The sequence below is a fragment of the Erpetoichthys calabaricus genome, chromosome 11 (assembly GCF_900747795.2).
Source record: "Erpetoichthys calabaricus chromosome 11, fErpCal1.3, whole genome shotgun sequence".
Lineage (NCBI taxonomy): Eukaryota > Metazoa > Chordata > Cladistia > Polypteriformes > Polypteridae > Erpetoichthys > Erpetoichthys calabaricus.
Window position 1 is genome coordinate 57346657 of NC_041404.2, and position 23246 is coordinate 57369902.

The 23246-nt window shown below is 41.4% G+C and overlaps 1 protein-coding gene across 1 annotated transcript in view; it reads right to left on the minus strand.

The window, feature by feature from the left end:
* The window catches only part of adamts2a (ADAM metallopeptidase with thrombospondin type 1 motif, 2a), a 590393-nt gene that overhangs the window by 17582 nt on the left and 549565 nt on the right, over nt 1–23246 (minus strand). The window contains exons 16-21 of the mRNA XM_051934206.1: nt 20753–20916; nt 16164–16329; nt 15349–15481; nt 12943–13150; nt 5688–5817; nt 939–1031 (exon numbers count right to left, since the gene is read on the minus strand). Coding sequence (XP_051790166.1) covers nt 939–1031; nt 5688–5817; nt 12943–13150; nt 15349–15481; nt 16164–16329; nt 20753–20916 — 894 coding nt within the window. The remainder of the gene's footprint in view (nt 1–938; nt 1032–5687; nt 5818–12942; nt 13151–15348; nt 15482–16163; nt 16330–20752; nt 20917–23246) is intronic.

Below are 23246 nucleotides of genomic sequence, written 5' to 3' on the forward strand. Positions count from 1 at the left end.
CCTTTAACACGGTGTTGTATGAGGTATTGTATTTTAAGATCATTTTCTGACCAGTATGCTTTGCCAATATGTACACACACGTATAGATACACACACGCACACCCACACACAAACACGCACGTCAACACACAACACGACACATGCATGTGACCCCCCCCCAGAAAAGGGTCCTCCAAACGGAAATCGATAAACCAGTCAATCGAAAAAGGTATAAACAATATTACCCTGGCACTGCCACAAATGCCGTCAGACAGCTTACAACAATTATTTAAAGTTCTTTTTTTCTAACAAAAGGTTATGCAGATTAGCCACAGCTTATTGTATAAAGTTTGCAAGCACAAATAAGCTGCATTAATGAATGTTAGCAATAACAGTCAAGTAAGAGTGGAAATGAAGTGAAATGAGCCAGCAGACCACCAGACCGCAGACTACCCTGCTTGAGCAATTAGTCTTGCACAGGTTAGTTACCTTGCTTCTTTCATCTTCCTTTTTTGTTATTAAAATTATTACATGAGCACTTGGACAATGTCATTATTGTGATGTGATCACATTCACAATAAAGTTACCCCCAGTGGCTTCTGACACTGATGAAGATCAACCAGTTAACAGCTTGTTTCCAAGGTAACCAAGCAACAGGCAGGCTGAAGACAGCACCCAATCAGATACCTGCAGCGCTGCGGAGCTCCTACTTGAAACAGCCAATTGAAACTCTTTAGCCCTCTAATTGGCCAGTGCTAGAGCAAAGCTCCGGACACACAGGAGAGAGAGAGCGTAGGCACCATCGCCCAGTGGGAGAAAAAAAGCAATCAAACGCCTAGTGCCGTAGCCCCATCAGGCAAACTTGCTTCGTAGCGAAAAGGACAGAGAGAAAGATAAAGTCCATGTCAGAAACGGCATGCACTTAAGGCCAAGGTCAGAGTTATAAAGTGGACGTTTACTTGAAGAAATCTTCTGGATTGGGAAGTCCGAGTTTTGTCGGGAAATCCACTGGATCAGGAAGTTTCCTTTCTTGCTTTGGTCAGAAGCGTTTTCTAGAAACAAAAGAAAGACAAAAAAAATTAAAAAACGTGAACATGGAGAGGGGTTCAGACGAAGGACGGCGTGCTCCAGTCCACACTGAGCCCCATCGGTTTAGCAACCATCCAGTGCTTCATCGTTTATTAAAGACATGGGACCAATGGAGGACATGTCACATAGTTTAGCCACCTTAAATCTATAAAGCATTCAGCCAATGGCGTTGTTTGGGTATCATGACATTTACTATTGAAGTGTTACGCTCCAAATTAGATCTTTCAGCGACACACTTTATCTTACAATTTACAAATGAGAACCTCTGTCAGTGTTATGAGCAAACACAGTGGAGTTCAATGAAATTGTACAAATGTTCGGTAACCTCACCGAAGTCTGTTAATGTTATGGAACAGTAGTGATGAGTAAATCACCGTGGCCGTGAGTTATATGAAATTGTGAAAATGTTCAGTGACTTTGCCGAAGTCTGTCAATGTTACGGATCAGAAGTGATGAGCAAACACAGTAGAGTGAGTGCGCTTTATTAGGAGCTTGGAGAAATCTTGAAAATGTTCAGTATCTCAGCGAAACTCTGTGTACCAAAAGTGATGAGCAGACACAGTGGAGTTCAAATTTAGCGAAATCATGAAAATGTTCGGTAAATTTGCTAAGCTCTGTCAGTGTTATGTTATCAGTAGTGATGAGGAAACACAATTGAGTGCGCTTTGCCTTGAGTTCAGCGAAAATATGTAAATGTTCGTTAACATCACCAAAGTCTGTGTACCAATAGGGATGAGCAGACACTGTGCAGTTCACTTTGCCACAAATTCAGCGAAATCGTGGAAATGTTTTGGTAAATTTGCTATGCTCTGTTAGTGTTATGTTATCAGTAGTGATGATCAAACATAATTGAGTGCGATGAAATTGTGGAAATGTTTGTTAACTTCGCCAAAGTCTGTGTGGTGAGGAGCAGACGCTGTGAAATTCAGCTTTGCCACAAATTCAGCAAAATCGTTGAAATGTTCGGTAAATTTGCTAAACTCTGCCAATGTTATGTTATCAGTAGTGATGAGCAAACACAGTGGAGTGCGGTTTGCTTTGAGTTCGACGAAATTGTGGAAATGTTTGTTAACTTCGCCAAAGTCTGTTAATGTTATGGATAAGGAGTGATGATCAAACACAGTGGAGTTTTCTTTGCCGTGAGTTTGACACAACCGTGAAAATATTAAGTAACTTTGCCAAACTCTGTCAATGTTATTTTATCAGTAGTGATGAGCAAACACAGTGGAGTTCACTTTGCTGTGATTTTGGAGAAATTGTGAAAATCATGACTTCACCAAAGTCTTTGTATCAATAGTGAGGAGCAGACACTGTGGAGTTCATCTTTGCCACAAATTCAGCAAAATCGTTGAAATGTTCGATAAATTTGCTATGCTCTGTCAGTGTTATGTTATCAGTAGTGATGAGCAAACACAATTGAGTGTGGTTTGCTTTGAGTTCGAGGAAATTGTGGAAATGTTTGTTAACATCACCAAAGTCTGATAATGTTATGTTATCAGTAGTGAAGAGCAAACACAGCGGATTGCGCTTTGCTGGGAGTTTGGAGAAATCTTAAAAATGTTCAGTAACTTTGCGAAACTCTGTGTACCAATAGTGATGAGCAGACACTGTGCAGTTCAAATTCAGCAAAGTCGTGGAAATGTTTGGTAAATTTGCTAAGCTCTGCCAATGCTATGCTGTCTGCAGTGATGATCAAACACAATTGAGTGCAGTTTGCTTTGAGTTCTGCGAAATTGTGGAAATGTTTGTTAACTTTGCCAAAGTCTGCTAATGTTATGGATAAGGAGTGATGAGTAAACACAATGGTGTACAGTTGGCCGTGAGTTTGATGCAATTGTGAAAATATTCAGTAACTTCGCTGAACTCTTTCAATGTTATGGATCAGTAGTGATGAGCAAACACAGTGGTGATTTTGGAGAAATCGTGACTTCACCAAAGTCTTTGTATCAGTAGTGAGGAGCAGACACTGTGATGTTCAGCTTTGTCACAAATTCAGCGAAATCATCGAAATGTTCGGTAAATTTGCTAAACTCTGTCAATGTTATGTCATCAGTAGTGATGAGCAAATACTGCAGAGTTCGCTTTGCTTTTGTCAAAACTGTGGAAATTTTCAGTAATTTCAACAAAGTGGATTAACGTTATGGATAAGTAGTGAAGAGCAATCACAGTGTTGTGTGGTTGGCTGTGAGTCTGACAAAATCGTGAAAATATTAAGTATTTGCTTTGAGTTCTGTGAAATTGTGAAAATGTTCGTTAACTTCGCCAAACTCTGTCAATGTTATGGATTAGTAGTGAGGAGCAAACACGGTGGAGTTCACTTTGCTGTGATTTTGGAGAAATCATGACTTTGTCAAAGTCTTTGTATCAATAGTGAGGAGCAGACACCTGTGGAGTTCAGCTTTGCCACAAATTCAGCAAAATCGTCAAAATGTCCGGAAAATTTTGTAAACTCTGTCAATGTTATGTTATCAGTAGTGAAGAGCGAACACAGCGGAGACAAAACTGTGGAAAGTTGATTAATGTTATGGATAGGTAGTGATGAGCAAACATAGTGGTGTACGGTTGGCCGTGAGTTTGACGAAATCGTGAAAATATTCAGTAACTTCTGCAAACTCTGTGAATGTTATGGGTCAGTAGTGATGAGCAAACACAGTGGAGTTCTCTTTGCTTTCGTCAAAACTGTGAAAATTTTCGGTAATTTCAACAAAGTCAATTAATGTTATGGATATGTAGTGATGAGCAAACACAGTTCACTTTGCTTTGAGTTCTGTGAAATTGTGAAAATGTTCGTTAACTTCGCCAAACTCTGTCAATGTTATGGGACAGTAGTGATGAGCAAACACAGTGGAGTTCGCTTTGCTGTGATTTTGGAGAAATCGGGAAAATCGCAACTTCGCCAAAGTCTGTGTATCAATAGTGAGGAGCAGACACAGTGGAGTTCAGCTTTGCCACAAATTCAGCGAAATCTCGTAAATGTTCAGTAACTTCACCAAACTCTGTCAAAGTTATGTACTAGTAGTGATGCCCCAAATTTGGCAAAATCGTGGAAATGTTCGGTAACTTTGCTAGACTCGGTGAAATGCATTGAAGTCAAAGGAGAATGAGAAACTGGGCTAGTGTTGTCAGCCTCATCTGCACTGACACAGATATGTTTGAAGATGCCCCTTTTTTTATCGTGTTTAGCCAATCCATCCAAACTGAATTAGTGTTTTTAACCACCAAACATTTTTCATCGTGCCCTCCAAAGTGTGTAATTTTGAAAATGTCGGCACGTGATGAAGCATTGACTTCAGCTTTGTACTTCACTCTGCCGGTGGTCCTTTCCAAATTCCTCTACATCTGCCGATGGGTACTGCACCCTGAAACACATGACTAGAATGCTGCAACAGGACCCCCCAGGTCTGTAAGCTCCAAGGTCTTACCCACCTGATGCCGGCTGGTTACCTTTAACAGCAGCTGCACTTCATCTTCTGTCCTCACAAAGAAGTCCACTTAATATCAGTTTGCTTCGAGTTTGCCCCTTAAACCAAACCGCGCTCTTGACTGACGAGCTGCTCGTACTCAGTTTATGTGTATTTGGCGTTTCAGGGTGAAGTGGACTTTTAGAGTGCGATCAGAAACCACCAATGTGGGCAGAAAACGTTTAAAACGAAAACAGCTTTTTCAGATTTACCTGTGTTAGTGTGATTTATATGTCACTTCCTCCACTTGGGGGCTCAAGACCTTTTACTATCTTATTTCTTTATTGTTGCATATATGGATTCTTTAATGAATATATAATCTTATTCAATCTATTACAAGTATATACTTAAATGATGTTGTGACAATGAATTATTAAAACATAAGAAAAAGAGAACTGAAGGTAACTAAAAGGTTCACTAAACGCGGTTTAAGCTCGAGTACGGGAGGCTTTGGCCTCATCTTAGAGGAGCCACCAACATAATTATTAAGGTTAAAATGAAATAAATGAGCAATGAACACCCCCTTAGAAAGCGAGGAGAAACTACTGGGAAAGCCATAACATCCCAATATGAAGCGGTGATAACATCAATGGGAAAACCCGAAGGACACCCCTAAGAATGAAGCAAAGTTTAGAATAAGGGAAGAATCGACACGTATACAAATTACTGGTGGCTGTAGTTGATTGGTTAAGATGACACAATTCTGCATCTTTAGAGTCAGATGATGTGATGTATTAGATAAGCTTATGGTAATAGAAAAGTAGAAAAGGGAATGAATTGTCTCAATGATTGCTCACTCCAAGAAAAGAGACATTTGTGTATATCTGTGCGCAAATAAAGAATCGTTCAGCCTTCTCTTCTGCTTTCCGTGAACAATTTCTTTGATTTTTTTCTGTGAAATATACTCAATCATTTATGACGTAGCCTTTAATTACTTGCTCAGAATCGGTTTGTGTTCATGTTCATGCTAGACTGACCCTCATGTTTTAGGAAAACATCAGCAAGTGATTAAAATCCCGAGTGCATAAACATGAACAGGGAGCACTTGAAATAATGCAATTTAAAAGAAGACATTCATAAAAAAAACAACATTGCTGCATTTTTCAAAAGCACCATGAGCCGACGGCAGAATGCCAGGTGTGAAAAGAAAAAACATACTCGGACATGGAGGTAGAGTGCAGAACTTGACAATCCCAGGTTTGGCTTCAGTACAGTTGCCGATGGTGTTGCTCTTTGTACGACACAAGACCTGCCTCTCCTGGGTACCATTGCCACAGCTGACCGAGCACTAAGAGGGAAGGAGAAAAGAGAAAAAAAACACGACAAGAAATCGGTGAGTTCACATAATGGGCTTGGCAAGACAAACGAACTTAAGGAGTGACTTGAATAAGAAGAGTGCAGAGTGTCAGGTCAGACAATCCGAACATAAAAGGTAGAGACTTAGAGACGGCTCTATCTATCTATCTATCTATCTATCTATCTATCTATCTATCTATCTATCTATCTATCTATCTATCTATCTATCTATCTATCTATCTATCTATCTATCTATCTATCTATCTATCTATCTATCTATCTATCTATCTATCTATCTATCTATCTATCTATTATATAGTGCCTTTCATCTATCTATCTATCTATCTATCTATCTATCTATCTATCTATCTATCTATCTATCTATCTATCTATCTATCTATCTATCTATCTATCTATCTATCTATCTATCTATCTATCTATCTATCTATCTATAATAATAAAAGGCAAAGCCCTCACTGACTGACTGACTCACTCATCACTAATTCTCCAACTTCCCGTGTAGGTGGAAGGCTGAAATTTGGCAGGCTCATTCCTTACAGCTTACTTACAAAAGTTAGGCAGGTTTCATTTCGAAATTCAAAGCGTAATGGTCATAACTGGAACATATTTTTTGTCCATACACTGTAATGGAGGAGGCGGAGTCACGTATCGCGTCATCACGCCTCCTACGTAATCACGTGAACTAAAAACAAGGAAGACATTTACAGCACGAGTCACACGCGGGAACGAAGGTAAATGACGTTAATTTTTGACTGTCTTTTAATACTGTGTAAGCATACATATTAACACATGTGCAATTAAACGTGTGCATTTACGGGGTGATTTCTCAGGCTTAAAAGCTCACCTTTTATCAAACGCGGGAAGAAAGGTAACTGACGTTGTTCACTGTCTTTTAATACTGTGTAACCATACATATTAACACATGTGCAATTAAACGTGTGCATTTACGGGGTGATTTCTCAGGCTTAAAAGCTCACCTTTTACTAAAAAGGTAAATGCAAAACTATTTTCAATCAGTTTATTGAAACGCTCCCGTTAAGGATTGCAATAACATATTCGCGAGATAAAAGAACGAAGTAGGGGGAAATGGAGGAACAGCCGCAAACAGCGAAGAGCAAAAAATTAATTAAACAATTGAGAACGGAGCGAGTTAAGCGTACAAGCATGTTCATAAGGGAAACAAAGCACGGTGTAAAACGTAAGTTTAAATTAAGTTTATAGAAACGCTCCCGCTGCGGATTGCAATAACATATTCGCGAGATAAAAGTTTAATGAGAAGACACGAGGTATAAACGAAACACACGCCGTGGCGCAACGTTAGGGGCAACAGTTTCAACCATTCTGTGATCTGCTTCTCGCAACTGAAAGACGGCACATGGCGGATGTTAGCCGACTTGCTGACCGCAACGTTAGGGGCTTCAACTATGGCGCTGACGCAACATCTCAGTGCCAACACTTTGCAGACTGTACTTAAAAGACACGCCCTCCTCACTGGACAGTTAAAAAAACCAATCAAACTAACGATGACATCAAGTATTACCCAATCAAAAGTAGGAAAGGAGGCATCTTCATAAAATGCGTGTGGGATGATTTGCATGAGACGCTGCTTTAAAAAAAAAATGATACAAAAAATACGGGATAAATCCCGTCCAGTATTGATTCAAAACGGGACGCGCAATTTCATTCTCAAACGCGGCACGATTCCGTATTTTAAAGGACGGGTGGCGACCCTACAGTGCCAGGTAACCACCCATACAATCAGATTGTGATTCAGACTAGGAATGCAATGAATGTAATTACCCCGATCTACATACAAGATGAAAGTCTTGCAACATTCAAAGATGATGGTTTGGGATAATTAGTACTTATTAAGTACAACATTGAACATAAAAGAGCTTATGAAGCCTTGAACCGAAAAAAGCATCATCTCAGAGATCGTACAAAAAAAAATAGGAGGTAATGTCATTTTACTCGCTGTAGATTTTAGTCAAACATTACCAGTTATTCCACGAGGGAGACCAGCAGATGAACTCAACGCGTGTTTAAAATCCATGCTTCTCCCACGGTCGGTTAGATGTCGCGTGTTCTCGGGTAGGTACACCAAAAAATGTATACATTTAAGCATGTAATGGGCAAAGAAAAAATGAGGTATACCCGAAGGCACTGCAGTAGTACTCAATGTAACTTTACTTCTTAAATGTTAATGTTTTACTGTTTAATAATTTATACGCTTCTTATATATTGTTCAAATTCTTTTATCAAAATACCACTGACAGCGCAATGCACGATAACATGGAGTGAATACACCATACGCATCTGCCCACGGCCGCCCTGGTGTGCGCAGATAGGAGTTGATTCTAAAATAAAATAAACATAAAAAGAGTAATACAATCATCACCCATAAAGCGGATAGCAGACGTGACGTATTATATGTGTACCACATTTCAAGTCAATACGTGAAACGGTTTGCAAGCTACATGTGATTTAAAATCCTGGACAGACCAACAAAAAGCCACGGTAGCAAATTATACAAGAAGATTTTACTGTTTAATAATTTATATTTATATGAAATGTGCTACTTATATATTACTTCATATTCTCATATGATAATGATGTTAATGTTGTTTATATTGATTTCTATGTTATTGTAAGTGCATCTATGTGTATATATGTATGTATGTATGTGTATATATATATATATATATATATATATATATATATATATATATATATATATATATATATATATATATATCTATATATATATATATAAAAAATATATATATAAAAAATATATGTGTATATGTATATATAATATATCTGTATATGTGTGTATATGTGTGTGTATATGTGTATATGTATATATATATATGACAGCTACACTCATAACAATGACAACACAATTACATTGACAATCATGTTACGTTATTTTTAAAATGTTTCCTTTACTTTTTCATAACCTCTTTAACACACTACTTCTCCGCTGCGAAGCGTGGGTATTTTGCTAGTCTGTTATATAATTCCTTTCATATATCTATCTATCAGAGTCAGGGATAATTTTTACCCACTCATGAAAAACAGTACTCAGTCATAGAAATTCTAAAATTGTAACAAAACAGTGTATAAATGCTATATATAATACTTATTGTATATATTGTATCATAATTGAATATATATGTTGCATGCTAATTGTACTATTTATTTGTTGTATATTGCATTATTGTTAACCATCTAAAGAGACACACAAATATGAATTTCATTGTACTGAGTACAAATACTTCCCATGGGCTCACCACCTATGGGAGGGGCCAAGGAGGTCGGGTGCAGTGTGAGTTGGGTGGTGGCCGAAGGCGGGGACCTTGGCGGTCCGATCCTCGGCTACAGAAGCTGGCTCTTGGGACGTGGAATGTCACCTCTCTGAAGGGGAAGGAGCCTGTTGTTTGTGCGTATGCACCGAACAGCAGTTCGGAGTACCCACCCTTTTTGGAGTCCCTGGAGGGGGTGCTAGAGGGCATACCTTCTGGGGACTCCCTCGTTCTGCTGGGAGACTTCAATGCTCACGTGGGCAATGACAGTGAGATCTGGAAGGGTGTGATTGGGAGGAATGGCCCCCCTGATCTGAACCCGAGCGGTCTTTTGTTATTGGACTTCTGTGCCCGTCACTGATTGTCCATAACGAACACCATGTTCAAGCATAGGGGTGTTCATATGTGCACTTGGCACCAGGACACCCTAGGCCTCAGTTCGATGATCGACTTTATGGTCGTGTCGTCGGACTTGCGGTCACATGTCTTGGACACTCGGGTGAAGAGAGGGGCGGAGCTGTCAACTGATCACCACCTGGTGGTGAGTTGGCTCCGATGGTGGGGGAGGATGCCGGTCAGGCGTGGTAGGCCCAAACGTGTTGTGAGGGTCTGCTGGGAACGTCTGGCAGAGCCCCCTGTCAGAAGTAGCTTCAACTCCCACCTCCGGCAGAACTTCGACCACATCCCGAGGGAGGTGGGGGACATTGAGTCCGAATGGGCCATGTTCCGTGCCTCTATTATTGAGGCAGCTGACCGGAGCTGTGGCCGTAAGGTGGTCGGTGCCTGTCGTGGCAGCAATCCCCGAACCCGTTGGTGGACACCGGTGGTGAAGGATGCCGTCAAGCTGAAGAAGGAGTCCTACGGGACCCTTTTGTCCTGTGGGACCCTGGAGGCAGCTGATAGGTACCGGCAGGCCAAGCGGAATGCGGCTTTGGTGGTTGCTGAGGCAAAAACTCGGGCATGGGAGGAGTTTGGGGAGGCCATGGAGAACGACTTTCAGACGGCTTCAAGGAGATTCTGGTCCACCATCCGGCGTCTCAGGAAGGAGAAGCAGTGCAGTGTCAACACTGTATATGGTGGGGATGGTGCGCTGCTGACCTCGACTCGGGACGTTGTGGGTCGGTGGGGGGAGTACTTCGAAGACCTCCTCAATCCCACTAACATGCCTTCCAATGAGGAAGCAGAGCCTGGGGACTCAGAGGTGGGCTCCCCCAATCTCTGGGACTGAGGTCACCGAGGTGGGCAAAAAAACTCCTTGGTGGCAGGGCCCCAGGGGTGGATGAGATACGCCCGGAGTTCCTCAAGGCTCTGGATGTTGTAGGACTGTCTTGGTTGACACGCCTCTGCAACATCGCATGGACATCAGGGACAGTGCCTCTGGATTGGCAGACCGGGGTGGTGGTCCCCCTCTTTAAGAAGGGGGATCGGAGGGTGTGTTCCAACTACAGAGGGATCACACTCCTCAGCCTCCCTGGAAAAGTCTATTCAGGGGTCCTGGAGAGGAGGGTCCGTCGGATAGTCGAGCCTCGGATTCAGGAGGAACAGTGTGGTTTTCGTCCTGGTCGCGGAACAGTGGACCAGCTCTACACCCTTAGCAGGGTCCTGGAGGGTGCATGGGAGTTTGCCCAACCAGTCTACATGTGTTTTGTGGACTTGGAAAAGGCATTCGACCGTGTCCCTCGGGGAATCCTGTGGGGGGTACTCCGAGAGTATTGGGTACCGGCCCCCCTGATAAGGGCTGTTCGGTCCCTGTACGATCGGTGCCAGAGCTTGGTCCGCATTGCCGGCAGTAAGTCGAACCCGTTTCCAGTGAGAGTTGGACTCCGCCAGGGCTGCCCTTTGTCACCGATTCTGTTCATAACTTTTATGGAGAGAATTTCTAGGCGCAGCCAGGGCGTTGAGGGGGTCCGGTTTGGTGGGCTCAGGATTGGGTCACTGCTTTTTGCAGATGATGTTGTCCTGTTTGCTTTATCAGGCCGTGATCTTCAGCTCTCTCTGGATCGGTTCGCAGCTGAGTGTGAAGCGGCTGGGATGAGAATCAGCACCTCCAAATCCGAGACCATGGTCCTCAGCCGGAAAAGGGTGGAGTGCCCTCTCAGGGTTGGTAGCGAGATCCTGCCCCAAGTGGAGGAGTTCAAGAATCTCGGGGTCTTGTTCACGAGTGAGGGAAGAATGGAGTGTGAGATCGACAGGCGGATCGGTGCGGCATCCGCAGTAATGCGGGCGCTGCATCGGTCTGTCGTGGTGAAAAAGGAGCTGAGCCGTAAGGCAAAGCTCTCAATTTACCAGTCGATCTATGTTCCTACCCTCACCTATGGTCATGAGCTATGGGTAGTGACCGAAAGAACGAGATCGCGAATACAAGTGGCTGAAATGAGTTTCCTCCGCAGGGTGTCTGGGCTTTCCCTTAAAGACAGGGTGAGAAGCTCAGTCATCCGGGAGGAGCTCAGAGTAGAGCCGCTGCTCCTCCGCATCGAGAGGAGTCAGATGAGGTGGCTCGGGCATCTGATCAGGATGCCTCCTGGACGCCTCCCTGGTGAGGTGTTCTGGGCACGTCCAACCGGGAGGAGGCCCCAGGGAAGACCCAGGACACGCTGGAGGGACTATGTCTCCCGGCTGGCCTGGGAATGCCTTGGGATTCTCCCGGAAGAGCTAGAAGAAGTGGCCGGGGAGAGGGAAGTCTGGGTATCTCTGCTCAAGCTGCTGCCCCCGCGACCCGACCTCGGATAAGCGGGAGACAATGGATGGATGGATGGATGGATGAGTACAAATAACACACAACAATAAACTTGACTTGACTTAATATCTATTTGTCTGTCATTTATATGTCTTTTGAATCTTATATAGTGCCTTTCCAATATACCCACTTCATACTTGTTACATAGTGTCATCTATCTATCTATCTATCTATCTATCTATCTATCTATCTATCTATCTATCTATCTATCTATCTATCTATCTATCTATCTATCTATCTATCTATCTATCTATCTATCTATCTATCTATCTATCTATCTATCTATCATATAGCACCTTTCCTACCTGTCTCTGTTATCTATGCACCACAAACGCAGACATGTCAACCAGATCGTTCATTCAATTTAGTGTAAAGTGCTTCAAAGGTTTTTCATTCTTTGATAGAATTATTACTAAACCGGACATGCTTTGCAAATCTAAACCTGCATATTGATTGTTCAGCATTGCAATGCCATGGCAGTCAGTGTAAAGTCTCTTTAAGAGAGGAGCTGACGTCAGGCTGACTGACTCTGGAGATGACCCGACTAATGCGGGAGGTCCTGCCGTTTCACGTGGGGACAGATCCAGGCAGACACAGAGAGAATAAGCCACTCCACACTGACAGCAGCCACACACAGGATTCAAATCCAAGATCCACGAGACAGCAGTGCCAACTGATGTCTCCCTCCATTAAAGACCCAATATTTATATGTGTTGATACACTTTAAATAAAGATAAGAACTTCTGTTACAGCACACCTTGCAGCTCACTAGAGTGTATATTTTAATATTTGTGCGTATATTTTAAGTGTATATTTGAACCATTCCTTAACCACTGCTCTGTTCATTAACTCACAATTCCTATGAACATTTACCGCTGCTGTTCTGACCACCTGCTCACTTCCTAACAGGGTGAAGTGCTGCTCGGTGGCCATTGACCATGCACTATTCGTGGCCTTAAGCTTTTTTCCATGCCCATTATTTTCTGTATCTGACAAAATGAAAGATGTTCAGGAAAAGGCAGTTTTGGGTGGGCCCTCTAATGTGGCCCCTCACCTGTGACCAGGAGCCGACTCTCCACTCTGCAGGGCACAGCTCTCGGTTGCAGGGTCTCTTGGACTCGGGCCTATCGTCATTGCAGTATTTGCTGTGGATGGTGCGGTTGGTTCCGTCGTGAAGGGGCTGGATGCATTGCACCTTACGGGTTTGCTGCCCGGTTTTTCCACATGTCTCGGTGCACGTAGACCACTCACCGCTGACCCATCTGAAAAGACAACAAAAGTGTTAGGCATGGACATTTGCTTTAATAGAGTTACTCCATTATCATGTAAGTCACGTTTACTATTTGGCGCTGGGGCCGTCGAATGCCAATCGGACGCTAGAAAAAGATTTGTTCCCTTGCTTCAGGTTATTTTTACTTTACGTGCTCTCTGCACATGTGACACACATTTATATTTCTAGAGAGGGTCTCTTTAGGAGACTTTTCGACTGTAGCGTCGTGAACAGACGCTTGCTGTCTGTCGCACCGAGTTCATGAGAGCACCTCTGATAGTTTGCAGTTCAAAATCCCTGCCTCACCCTACTTCAAGCCCCGCCTTCACGAGACATTGGATTGGTCCAGCCGTCTAATTGTTCCCGCCCAGTTTTAAGCATGACTGACTCATGGCCGTGTCCAGACGTACTGTGCACATTACATGTCTGGCTGACCCCTGCTGGACATCACGTTGAACATCCCCAAATTCTGAAAAGGTTCCCCTCATCATTATCTTTTGCTTCCTGCAGCTGAGCCAGTTTTATGCCCACTGTGCCTTGAATTCCCACTTCTTGTAGCCTGACCACTAATCTTTCATGTGGAACTGTTAAAAACTAGAAAATCAAGATAAATCATGTCCCATTTCACCCCTCTTATGGATGCCCGTTGTTGCTCCCTCTTATAATTTCAGTATGTTAGAGAAACACGGCCTTCTGCATCTGAGCTCAAACTAACGCCTCACTAAAACGCATGTTCTTTCCATGTGCCACTTCAGCTTGTCCTTAATAATTTCCTCCATTACTTTACCTGAGATACATGTTAAGCTAACTGGCCTTGAAGTTATTGGATCTGTCCATTCACCTTTTTGTATAATGAGATCAGACTTTAATCAGACTTTTTAAGAATAAGGGAGATGTGCAGGACTGCAGTAACTACAGGGGGATAAAACTGATGAGCCACAGCATGACGTTATGGGAAAGAGTAATGGAAGAAGGGAGGTGATGATTAGTGAGCAGCAGTGTGGCTTTATGCCAGGAAAGAGCACCACAGATGAGATGTTTGCTCTGAGGATGTTGATGGAGAAGCAGAGAGAAGGCCAGAAGGAGTTACATTGTGTCTTTGTGGACCTGGAGAAAGCATATGACAGGGGGCCTCGAGAGGAGCTGTGGTATTGTATGAGGAAGTCAGGAGTGGCAGAGAAGTATGTGAGAGTGGTACAGGATATGTATGAGGGAAGTGTGACAGTGGTGAGATCTGCGGTAGGAGTGACGGAGGTGGGATTACATCAGGGATCAGCTCTGAGCCCTTTCTTATTTGCAATGGTGATGGACAGATTGACAGACGAAATTAGAGAGGAGTCCCCGTGGACTGTGATGTTTGCTGATGACATTGTGATCTGTAGCGATAGTAGGGAGCAGGTTGAGGAGACCCTGGGGAGGTGGAGATATGCTCTAGAGAGGAGAGGAATGAAGGTCAGTAGGACCACCAAGACAGAATACATCTGTGTGAATGACATGGAGGTCAGTGGAATGGTGAGGATTCAGGGAGCAGAGTTGGTGAAGGTGGATGAGTTTAAATACTTGGGATCAACAGTACAGAGCAATGGGGAGTGAGGAAGAGAAGTGAAGAAGAGAGTGCAGGCAGGGTGGAGTGGGTGAAGAAGAGTGTCAGGAGTGATTTGTGACACCAGCAAGAGTGAAAGGGAAGGTCTACAGGATGTTAGTGAGACCAGCTATGTTATATGGGTTGGAAACAGTGGCACAGGAGACAGAGCTGGAGGTGGAAGAGTTAAAGATTTTAAGATTTGCATTGGGTGTGACGAGGATGGACAGGATTAGAAAGGAGGACATTAGAGGGTCAGCTCAGTTGGGAAACAAAGTCAGAGAGGTGAGATTGCGTTGGTTTGGACATGTGCAGAAGAGAGATGAGGAATATAATGAGAGAAGGGTGCTAAGGATAGAGCTGTCAGAGAAGGGGAACAGAGGAAGGCCTAAGAGAAGGTCTATGGATGTTGTGAGAGTGGACATGAAGGTGATGGGTGTGACAGAGCAAGATGGCAAGGACAGAAAGAGATGGAAAAACATGGTCCCCTGTGGAGACCCTTAACAGGAGCAACCGAAAGAAGAAGAAGATCAGACTTTAATCAGGTTTGACAGATTGATTCTCGTCTTTGTCTATTCTTATGATATTCAGAAACAGTGATGTCTTACATTGGCTGGGAACATTCCTGCAGGTTGCATTTTGTGCGTATCGCCTTTGGCTTTTCAATTGTTTCACAGTATCTGCGGTGAACCATTTTGAGGTCTGATTTTCGGCGGCATCCATACTTTGAAAAATGAAAACCTACGAAAATGAAAAGAAAAGGTCAGGTTAGCGCAGAGGGTTCACAATAAGCTGCTGCTCCACTCAGTGTCAGGTTCGTCGCCCTTTGGCTCTCGTGTTCACTCGCTACTGACAGATTTTCACACAACGGCCATAACCGTCTTTTCAGATTACGAGCGAGCGGCTAATAAAGCCATTCAGATGCTACACGGGGGCTGCTAATGAGAGCCTGCCGAGCTGACCCGAGCCGCAGTCAGACTGCATATGCCGAGAAACTGTCAGGATTCTCACTGTTAATGATTATAGAAGTCAGGAGACACGCAGGACCTCAACGGGCTCAAACAGAAATGTCTCTCTTTTCACGTATAAATGTCATAAAAGCCTCTTTCACTCTTTTATATATGGGAGCTAATCGCATATTGCATAGTTCTGAGGGCTTTTTATTTAAAGAAAATGAATTTCACTCCAGGGCTTATTAGATTTGGCTGGGAAAAGACAAGTAGATGCCATGCATCTTGTAAAAATCATAAAACTGTCAGTAACACGCTGCGATAATTGCTGCTACGCAAACAAACTTGGAAGCTTCCCTTGCATTTTGTAGGTTAACAACTGTAAGCACTGATGAAGAAATGTCACTTGAAGAAAATTTATACAATGGCAGTGTCAGCACTCTGGCTGCATTTTATTGGGATATTCTGTTTACCTCCGCCACACGGCTTGGAGCAGTGAGACCACTTCATCAAGGCCCACTCGTAAGAAAACTCGGCGTTGTCCTGCACGACGTTGTTATTGTCAGCCGTGGTCATGGAGTCCTCGTGGATCATGTACTTGTATGTCAGGGAGATCCTGGCCTCTCCATTGGGAATGACCTGTGGAGCACAAGGTGACGTTAATTAGGAGTGCATGAAATCTGACCAGCAATTGAAGTAGAATTTATCAAAAAATATGAACATGAAATATAATGAAATACAGCAGAAGTAGCATCTGAACTGCACTGGATGACGGCAGAGGCTGTGGCATGACAGACGGGTACTGTGTATGAGACAGGAAAGAAACGGTGTGACAGTAGATATACGTACGATAAAAGGTGCTATATGTCAGCCGGACAGATAAAGATACAGAAATGAGAGTAGGAATGGCAGCGTATGATAGATAGATAGATAGATAGAAAAGCACTATATAATAGATAGATAGATAGATAGATAGATAGATAGATAGATAGATAGATAGATAGATAGATAGATAGATAGATAGATAGATAGATAGATAGATAGATAGATAGATAGATAGATGAAAGGCACTATATGATAGATAGATAGATAGTAAGCACTAGGAAAAGCTCTATCTATCTATCTATCTATCTATCTATCTATCTATCTATCTATCTATCTATCTATCTATCTATCTATCATATAGTGCCTTTCATCTATCTATCTATCTATCTATCTATCTATCTATCTATCTATCTATCTATCTATCTATCTATCTATCTATCTATCTATCTATCTATCTATCTATCATATAGTGCCTTTCATCTATCTATCTATCTATCTATCTATCTATCTATCTATCTATCTATCTATCTATCTATCTATCTATCTATCTATCTATCTATCTATCTATCTATCTATCTATCTATCTATCTATCTATCTATCATTGCCTTTCATCTATCTGTCCATCGATGTTATAGTGCCTTTCATATCTATCTATCTATCTATCTATCTATCTATCTATCTATCTATCTATCTATCTATCTATCTATCTATCTATCTATCTATCTATCTATCTATCTATCTATCTCTATAGATAGATAGATAGATAGATAGGAAAAGCACTATATAGTAGATAGATAGATATCAATTGCACCTGATGACCCCAAATCTCTTGATTCGCTAACACAATGTCTAACCTGTATCTCAGAATGGATGAATAGTAACTTTCTCAAATTAAATAAAGAGAAAACCGAAATCTTAGTGATTGGTAATAATGGATACAATGAGGCTATTAGAAATAAACTGGATGCATTAGGATTAAAAGTCAAATCGGAGGTAAAAAGCTTAGGGGTAACCGTTGATTGTAATCTGAATTTTAAATCGCATATTAGTCAGATCACTAGGACAGCATTTTTTCACCTAAGAAACATAGCAAAAGTTTGACCTCTTATATCATCGAAAGATGCAGAGAAATTAGTTCACACGTTTGTTTTCAGTCGACTAGATTACTGTAACGCACTCCTCTCAGGACTACCCAAAAAAGACATCAATCGTTTGCAACGAGTGCAGAATGCAGCTGCTAGAATCCTTACCAGGAAAAGAAAATCCGAACACATTTCTCCAGTTTTGATGTCACTACACTGGTTACCTGTGTCATTCAGAATTGACTTTAAAATTCTGCTTATGGTTTATAAAGCCTTAAATAATCTCGCCCCGGTTTATATATCGGAATGTCTGACATCTTATATTCCAAATCGTAACCTCAGATCCTCAACTGAGTGTCTCCTTAGAATTCCAAGAGCAAAACTTAAAAGAAGTGGTGAGGCGGGGGGCCTTCTGCTGTTATGCACCCAAAATCTGGAATAGCCTGCCAGTAGGAATTCGCCAGGCTAATACAGTGGAGCACTTTAAAAACCTACTGAAAACACATTATTTTAACATGGCCTTCTCATAACTTCACTGTAATTTAATCCTGACACTCTGTATATCCAATTCATTATAATAACTATTCATTCAAAATCTGTACTAACCACTACTCTCTCTTCTGTTTCCTTTTCCGGTGTCCTGTTGGTGGTGGCGCACGCCACCACCATCTACCCAAAGCACCATGATGTTCCAATAATGATGGATGGATTAAAAGCCAGAAGTCTGTATAACCATCAGCATCAAGTGACTCCGTGAAAAACCCGAACTACAAAGAGGACTATTTCATTTATGTTAGGTAGAATGCCCAGAGGGGACTGGGTGGTCTCGTGGCCTGGAACCCCTGCAGATTTTATTTTTTTCTCCAGCCTTCTGGAGTTTTTTTTTGTTTTTTCTGTCCACCATGGCCATCGGACCTTACTCCTTTACTATGTTAACTAATGTTGTCTTATTTTAATTTCTTATTTTGTCTTTTATTTTTCTTCTCTTCATTATGTAAAGCACTTTGAGCTACTTTTTGTATGAAAATGTGCTATATAAATAAATGTTGTTGTTGTTGTTGTAGATAGATAGATATGAAAGGCACTATAACATCGATGGACAGATAGATAGATGAAAGGCAATGGTAGATAGATAGATAGATAGATAGATAGATAGATAGATAGATAGATAGATAGATAGATAGATAGATAGATAGATAGATAGATAGATAGATAGATGAAAGGCACTATATGATAGATAGATAGATAGCAAAAGCACTATATAGTAGATAGATAGATATGAAAGGCACTATATAATAGATAGGCATTTATGAAAAGAACTCTGTAAAGATGCTTTATAATAGATATGAAAGAAACTTTATGATCTTTATGAGAGCTATAAATGCACTGTATAAAAGTTATATGGTGTGATAGACGGCTGGTAGCTCAATCCAGCTGGGAAGCCCCTGAAGTGTAAGGATGGGGGATGGCAGCTGTTTCAGGACACTGCCTCCCCCAAAACGCTAGATGGCAGCTCCCCTGGAGTGTAGGTGTGGCCCAGATTCCCGCAGGGCATTTCTGGGACTTGGAGTCTGGTTCCTCAGCCCTGTTGGGTGCTGTGGGTGCCGCCAGGGGGAGCTATTAAAGGACCCGGGGAGTCCTGCTTCCCTTAGAGCCCAAAGTGCTTGTAAGTCAAGAGGATGGTAGCCCCACAGTATTTCCAGGCTGATTAAAGAGTTGGGATTCTCCATTTGACCCGGAAGTGCTGGCAAGTCATATCGGAGGAAGAGTAGGAGCACTGCCGGAGCAAGAACTATATAAAGGACCGGTGGATATTCAGCAAGCGAGCCGGAGTTGGGAGGTTGTTGACAGAGCTTGCTGGGAGGTGTGGAGGAGAAAATTGTATTAATTGTTATTGGTGTATTTGTGTATGGTGGCTGTGGTGCTTAAAAGTCACTTTGAAGGAAGACGAATAATTAAAAGATCTTCTTATTGCTTTTACCCTGTGTCTGCATATCTGTCTGTTGTGTTCACAGGGCAACAGTGACTCCTAGCGATATTACAATGAATAACGATACTTTCAGAATATGAAAAGTTTTTCCATAGGTAGACAGGTACAAATGAAAAGAACTATATAATAGATAGATAGTATCCTAGAAGACAGGGGTTTGGTGCCACCAGGATGGATGGTTCTTTACCAAGCCGGGAAGCCTATATATAATGTAAGGATGAAAGGAGACCCGGAACCATGTACTCCCTGAGTCTGAGAGGTAGCAGCAACTCTCTGGAGGGTCTCCCATATACACTCTGAGAGGACCTCAGGGGAATTGGACACCATGCTGGGTCTCGTGGGAGCCACCCGAGGGAGCTGTGGGGCAGAGGTTTCCACCTGTTAGAGAAGTTCTGCCTGACCCAGAAGTGCTTCCTGGATGCAATGTGGTGGCACTGGAAGTACACCCGGGTCCAATATAAAGGAAGCCTTGATCCTCACTTCAGCTGAGTCAGAGTGGGGTGGAAGGAGGATGAAGGGAACAGACAGATAGAGATAAGTGTGCTTATGTAACCATTTGAAGAAGCCTGTGAAAGGTATTTGTGCACAATAAATCACTGGATTGAACCCAGGACTTGTGTAGTTGAAGTTGTGTTTGGGGTTCTGCAAAGTCACTGGTCATGATAGATAGATAGATAGATAGATAGATAGATAGATAGATAGATAGATAGATAGATAGATAGATAGATAGATAGATAGATAGGCATGGTGCAATACAGCATATATGGAAAACAATTTACAATTGAAAGATAGGAAAGGCGCTATATAATAGACTGTGTATTCTTTAAGAGTGCTATGATATACTGTATAACTAATATCACCCGTATGTCTTTGAACGTGGGAGTAAAACTGGAGACCGCTGTGCAGACAAGATGAAGAATACGCAATACAAACACCATATTAAAATCGAACCCAGGACTCTGAGGCCCAGTAATAACCGGGGCATTGTGTTGACTAATACAGGCTTTATTTTGTGCTGTTTCTTAAAGAACAAAAGGTAAATAATATGTTGGGTAGTACAACAAAATAAAATGGGGAAAAAAAACCCCAAAAAATAATTGCAATTGTAAAGTTCATTTGCATGCTGGGGGGCTGCCGCACCCCTCAAACCTTCAAAGCACTCACCATGACAACAATCCCGGAACTCAATGGCCCGTTGGTTTGGATGGATTCTTTATCGTCGTCATTGTGGTATTCCCACTCCAAGCCCATCTGAATGAACATTCTGGACTCTGGAAATTCTCCTTCTCCATTAAGGACAAAGGTTCCTGTGGCTGGGCTCTTGATAGCTAAGAGAAAGTTAATCGTTAACAATACTGAGTTAGCATTGACTTGGTCCACACCATGTGGTAAGCAATAGAAAACAGTGGACTACTTGAAATGAAAGACCTGTGACCCAGGATATGTAAAGGAACAGCCAGTCACATTCACCAAGACAAAGGAGACAGACAAGCGTAAGACCAGGGTGGCTTAAGGACACAGTCGTCACAACCCTGGTAATGGTATGCATGTTAGACAGTGAATGACAACTCCAAAGGCTTCACTGGACAAATGGGCCCACGTTGTACTTGTAAAAGTTTTTGCTCCAGATGATTTATTTTGTTAGCACCTTATTAGAAGATATACAGGATCAGATCATGATGGCATCGATAAGATGAGGTTAGATGTCCTTTATTAATCCCCAAAGGGGACATTCAAATGCCTACTGCAGCAAAAACATAAAATACACAGACACCGATTCCAAGTACAACCAAAGACAGAAGTATGAAAACATAACACAATAAATTCTATGCTAAAATAATTGCAGTACATCGAGCCTTCACTATCTTCCTATAGTTTCTGGCTGGAGTGAAGGACGGGACGTCGAGAGGAAGCGTTGTACCGCCTAATGGCAGCTGGCACCTGGTCTCAGGTTATTACTTCCTGACGCCTTTATATCCAAGACGACTTATAACACGACAATGAAAATAATGATTTGCTTGGTGTCAGCAGTGGGATTTCAACCCACATCCTTTTGGTTTGAAGTCCAAAGCTTTAACTACTACACCACGATGCGTAAAGGTTTTTTTTTTATTGGTCCCAGGTTATTCCTTCCTGACGCCTTTATATCCAAGACTACTTATAACATTTGAGCGTTGTAATTACTTTCATTTCTTTTATTTTTCTAATTGAAACCCAGCAAGTTGAATTGACTTGCTTGGTGTCAATAGTGGGATTTTACCTACAACCTTAGGGTTTAAAGTCCAAAGCTTTAACCACTACACCATGATGTGTACAGGTGTTGTTTTATTGGTCTGAGGTTATTACTTCCTGATGCCTTTATATCCAAGACGACTTATAACATGACAAAAATAACAATGATTTGCTTGGTGTCAGTAGTGGGATTTTGACTCACATCCTTTTGGTTTGAAGCCTAAAGACTTAACCACTATACCATACTGCCTAAATGTTTTTTATTGGTTTCAGGTTATTACTTGGCTGACGCCTTTATCCAAAGCAACTTAGAAACATATTAGATTTACAACTGCCTGCATTTGTTTTGTGTTTCTAATTGAAGCACAGGAAGGTGAAGTGACTTGCTTGTTGTCAGTAGTGGGATTTTAGATAGATAGATATGAAAGGCTAGATAGATAGATAGATATGAAAGGCACTATATAATAGATAGACAGATATGAAAGGCACTATATAATAGATATGAAAGGCACGATAGATAGATAGATAGATAGATAGATAGATAGATAGATAGATAGATAGATAGATAGATAGATAGATAGATAGATATATGAAAGGCACTATATAATAGATAGATAGATATGAAAGGCATGATAGATAGATATGAAAGGCACTATATAATAGATAGATAGATAGATATGAAAGGCACAATATAATAGATAGATAGATAGATAGATAGATAGATAGATAGATAGATAGATAGATAGATAGATAGATAGATATGAAAGGCACTATATAATAGATAGATAGATATGAAAGGCACTATATAATAGATATGATAGATAGATAGATAGATAGATAGATAGATAGATAGATAGATAGATAGATAGATAGATAGATAGATAGATAGATATGAAAGGCACAATATAATAGATAGATAGATAGATAGATAGATATGAAAGGCATGATAGATAGATATGAAAGGCACTATATAATAGATAGATAGATAGATAGATAGATAGATAGATAGATAGATAGATAGATAGATAGATAGATAGATAGATAGATAGATAGATAGATAGATAGATAGATATGAAAGGCAAAATATAATAGATAGATAGATAGATATGAAAGGCACGATAGATAGATAGATAGATAGATAGATAGATAGATAGATAGATAGATAGATAGATAGATAGATAGATATGAAAGGCACTAATAGATAGATAGATAGATAGATAGATAGATAGATAGATAGATAGATAGATAGATAGATAGATAGATAGATATGAAAGGCACTAATAGATAGATAGATAGATAGATAGATAGATAGATAGATAGATAGATAGATAGATAGATAGATAGATAGATAGATATGAAAGGCACTATATAATAGATAGATAGATATGAAAGGCATGATAGATAGATATGAAAGGCACTATATAAT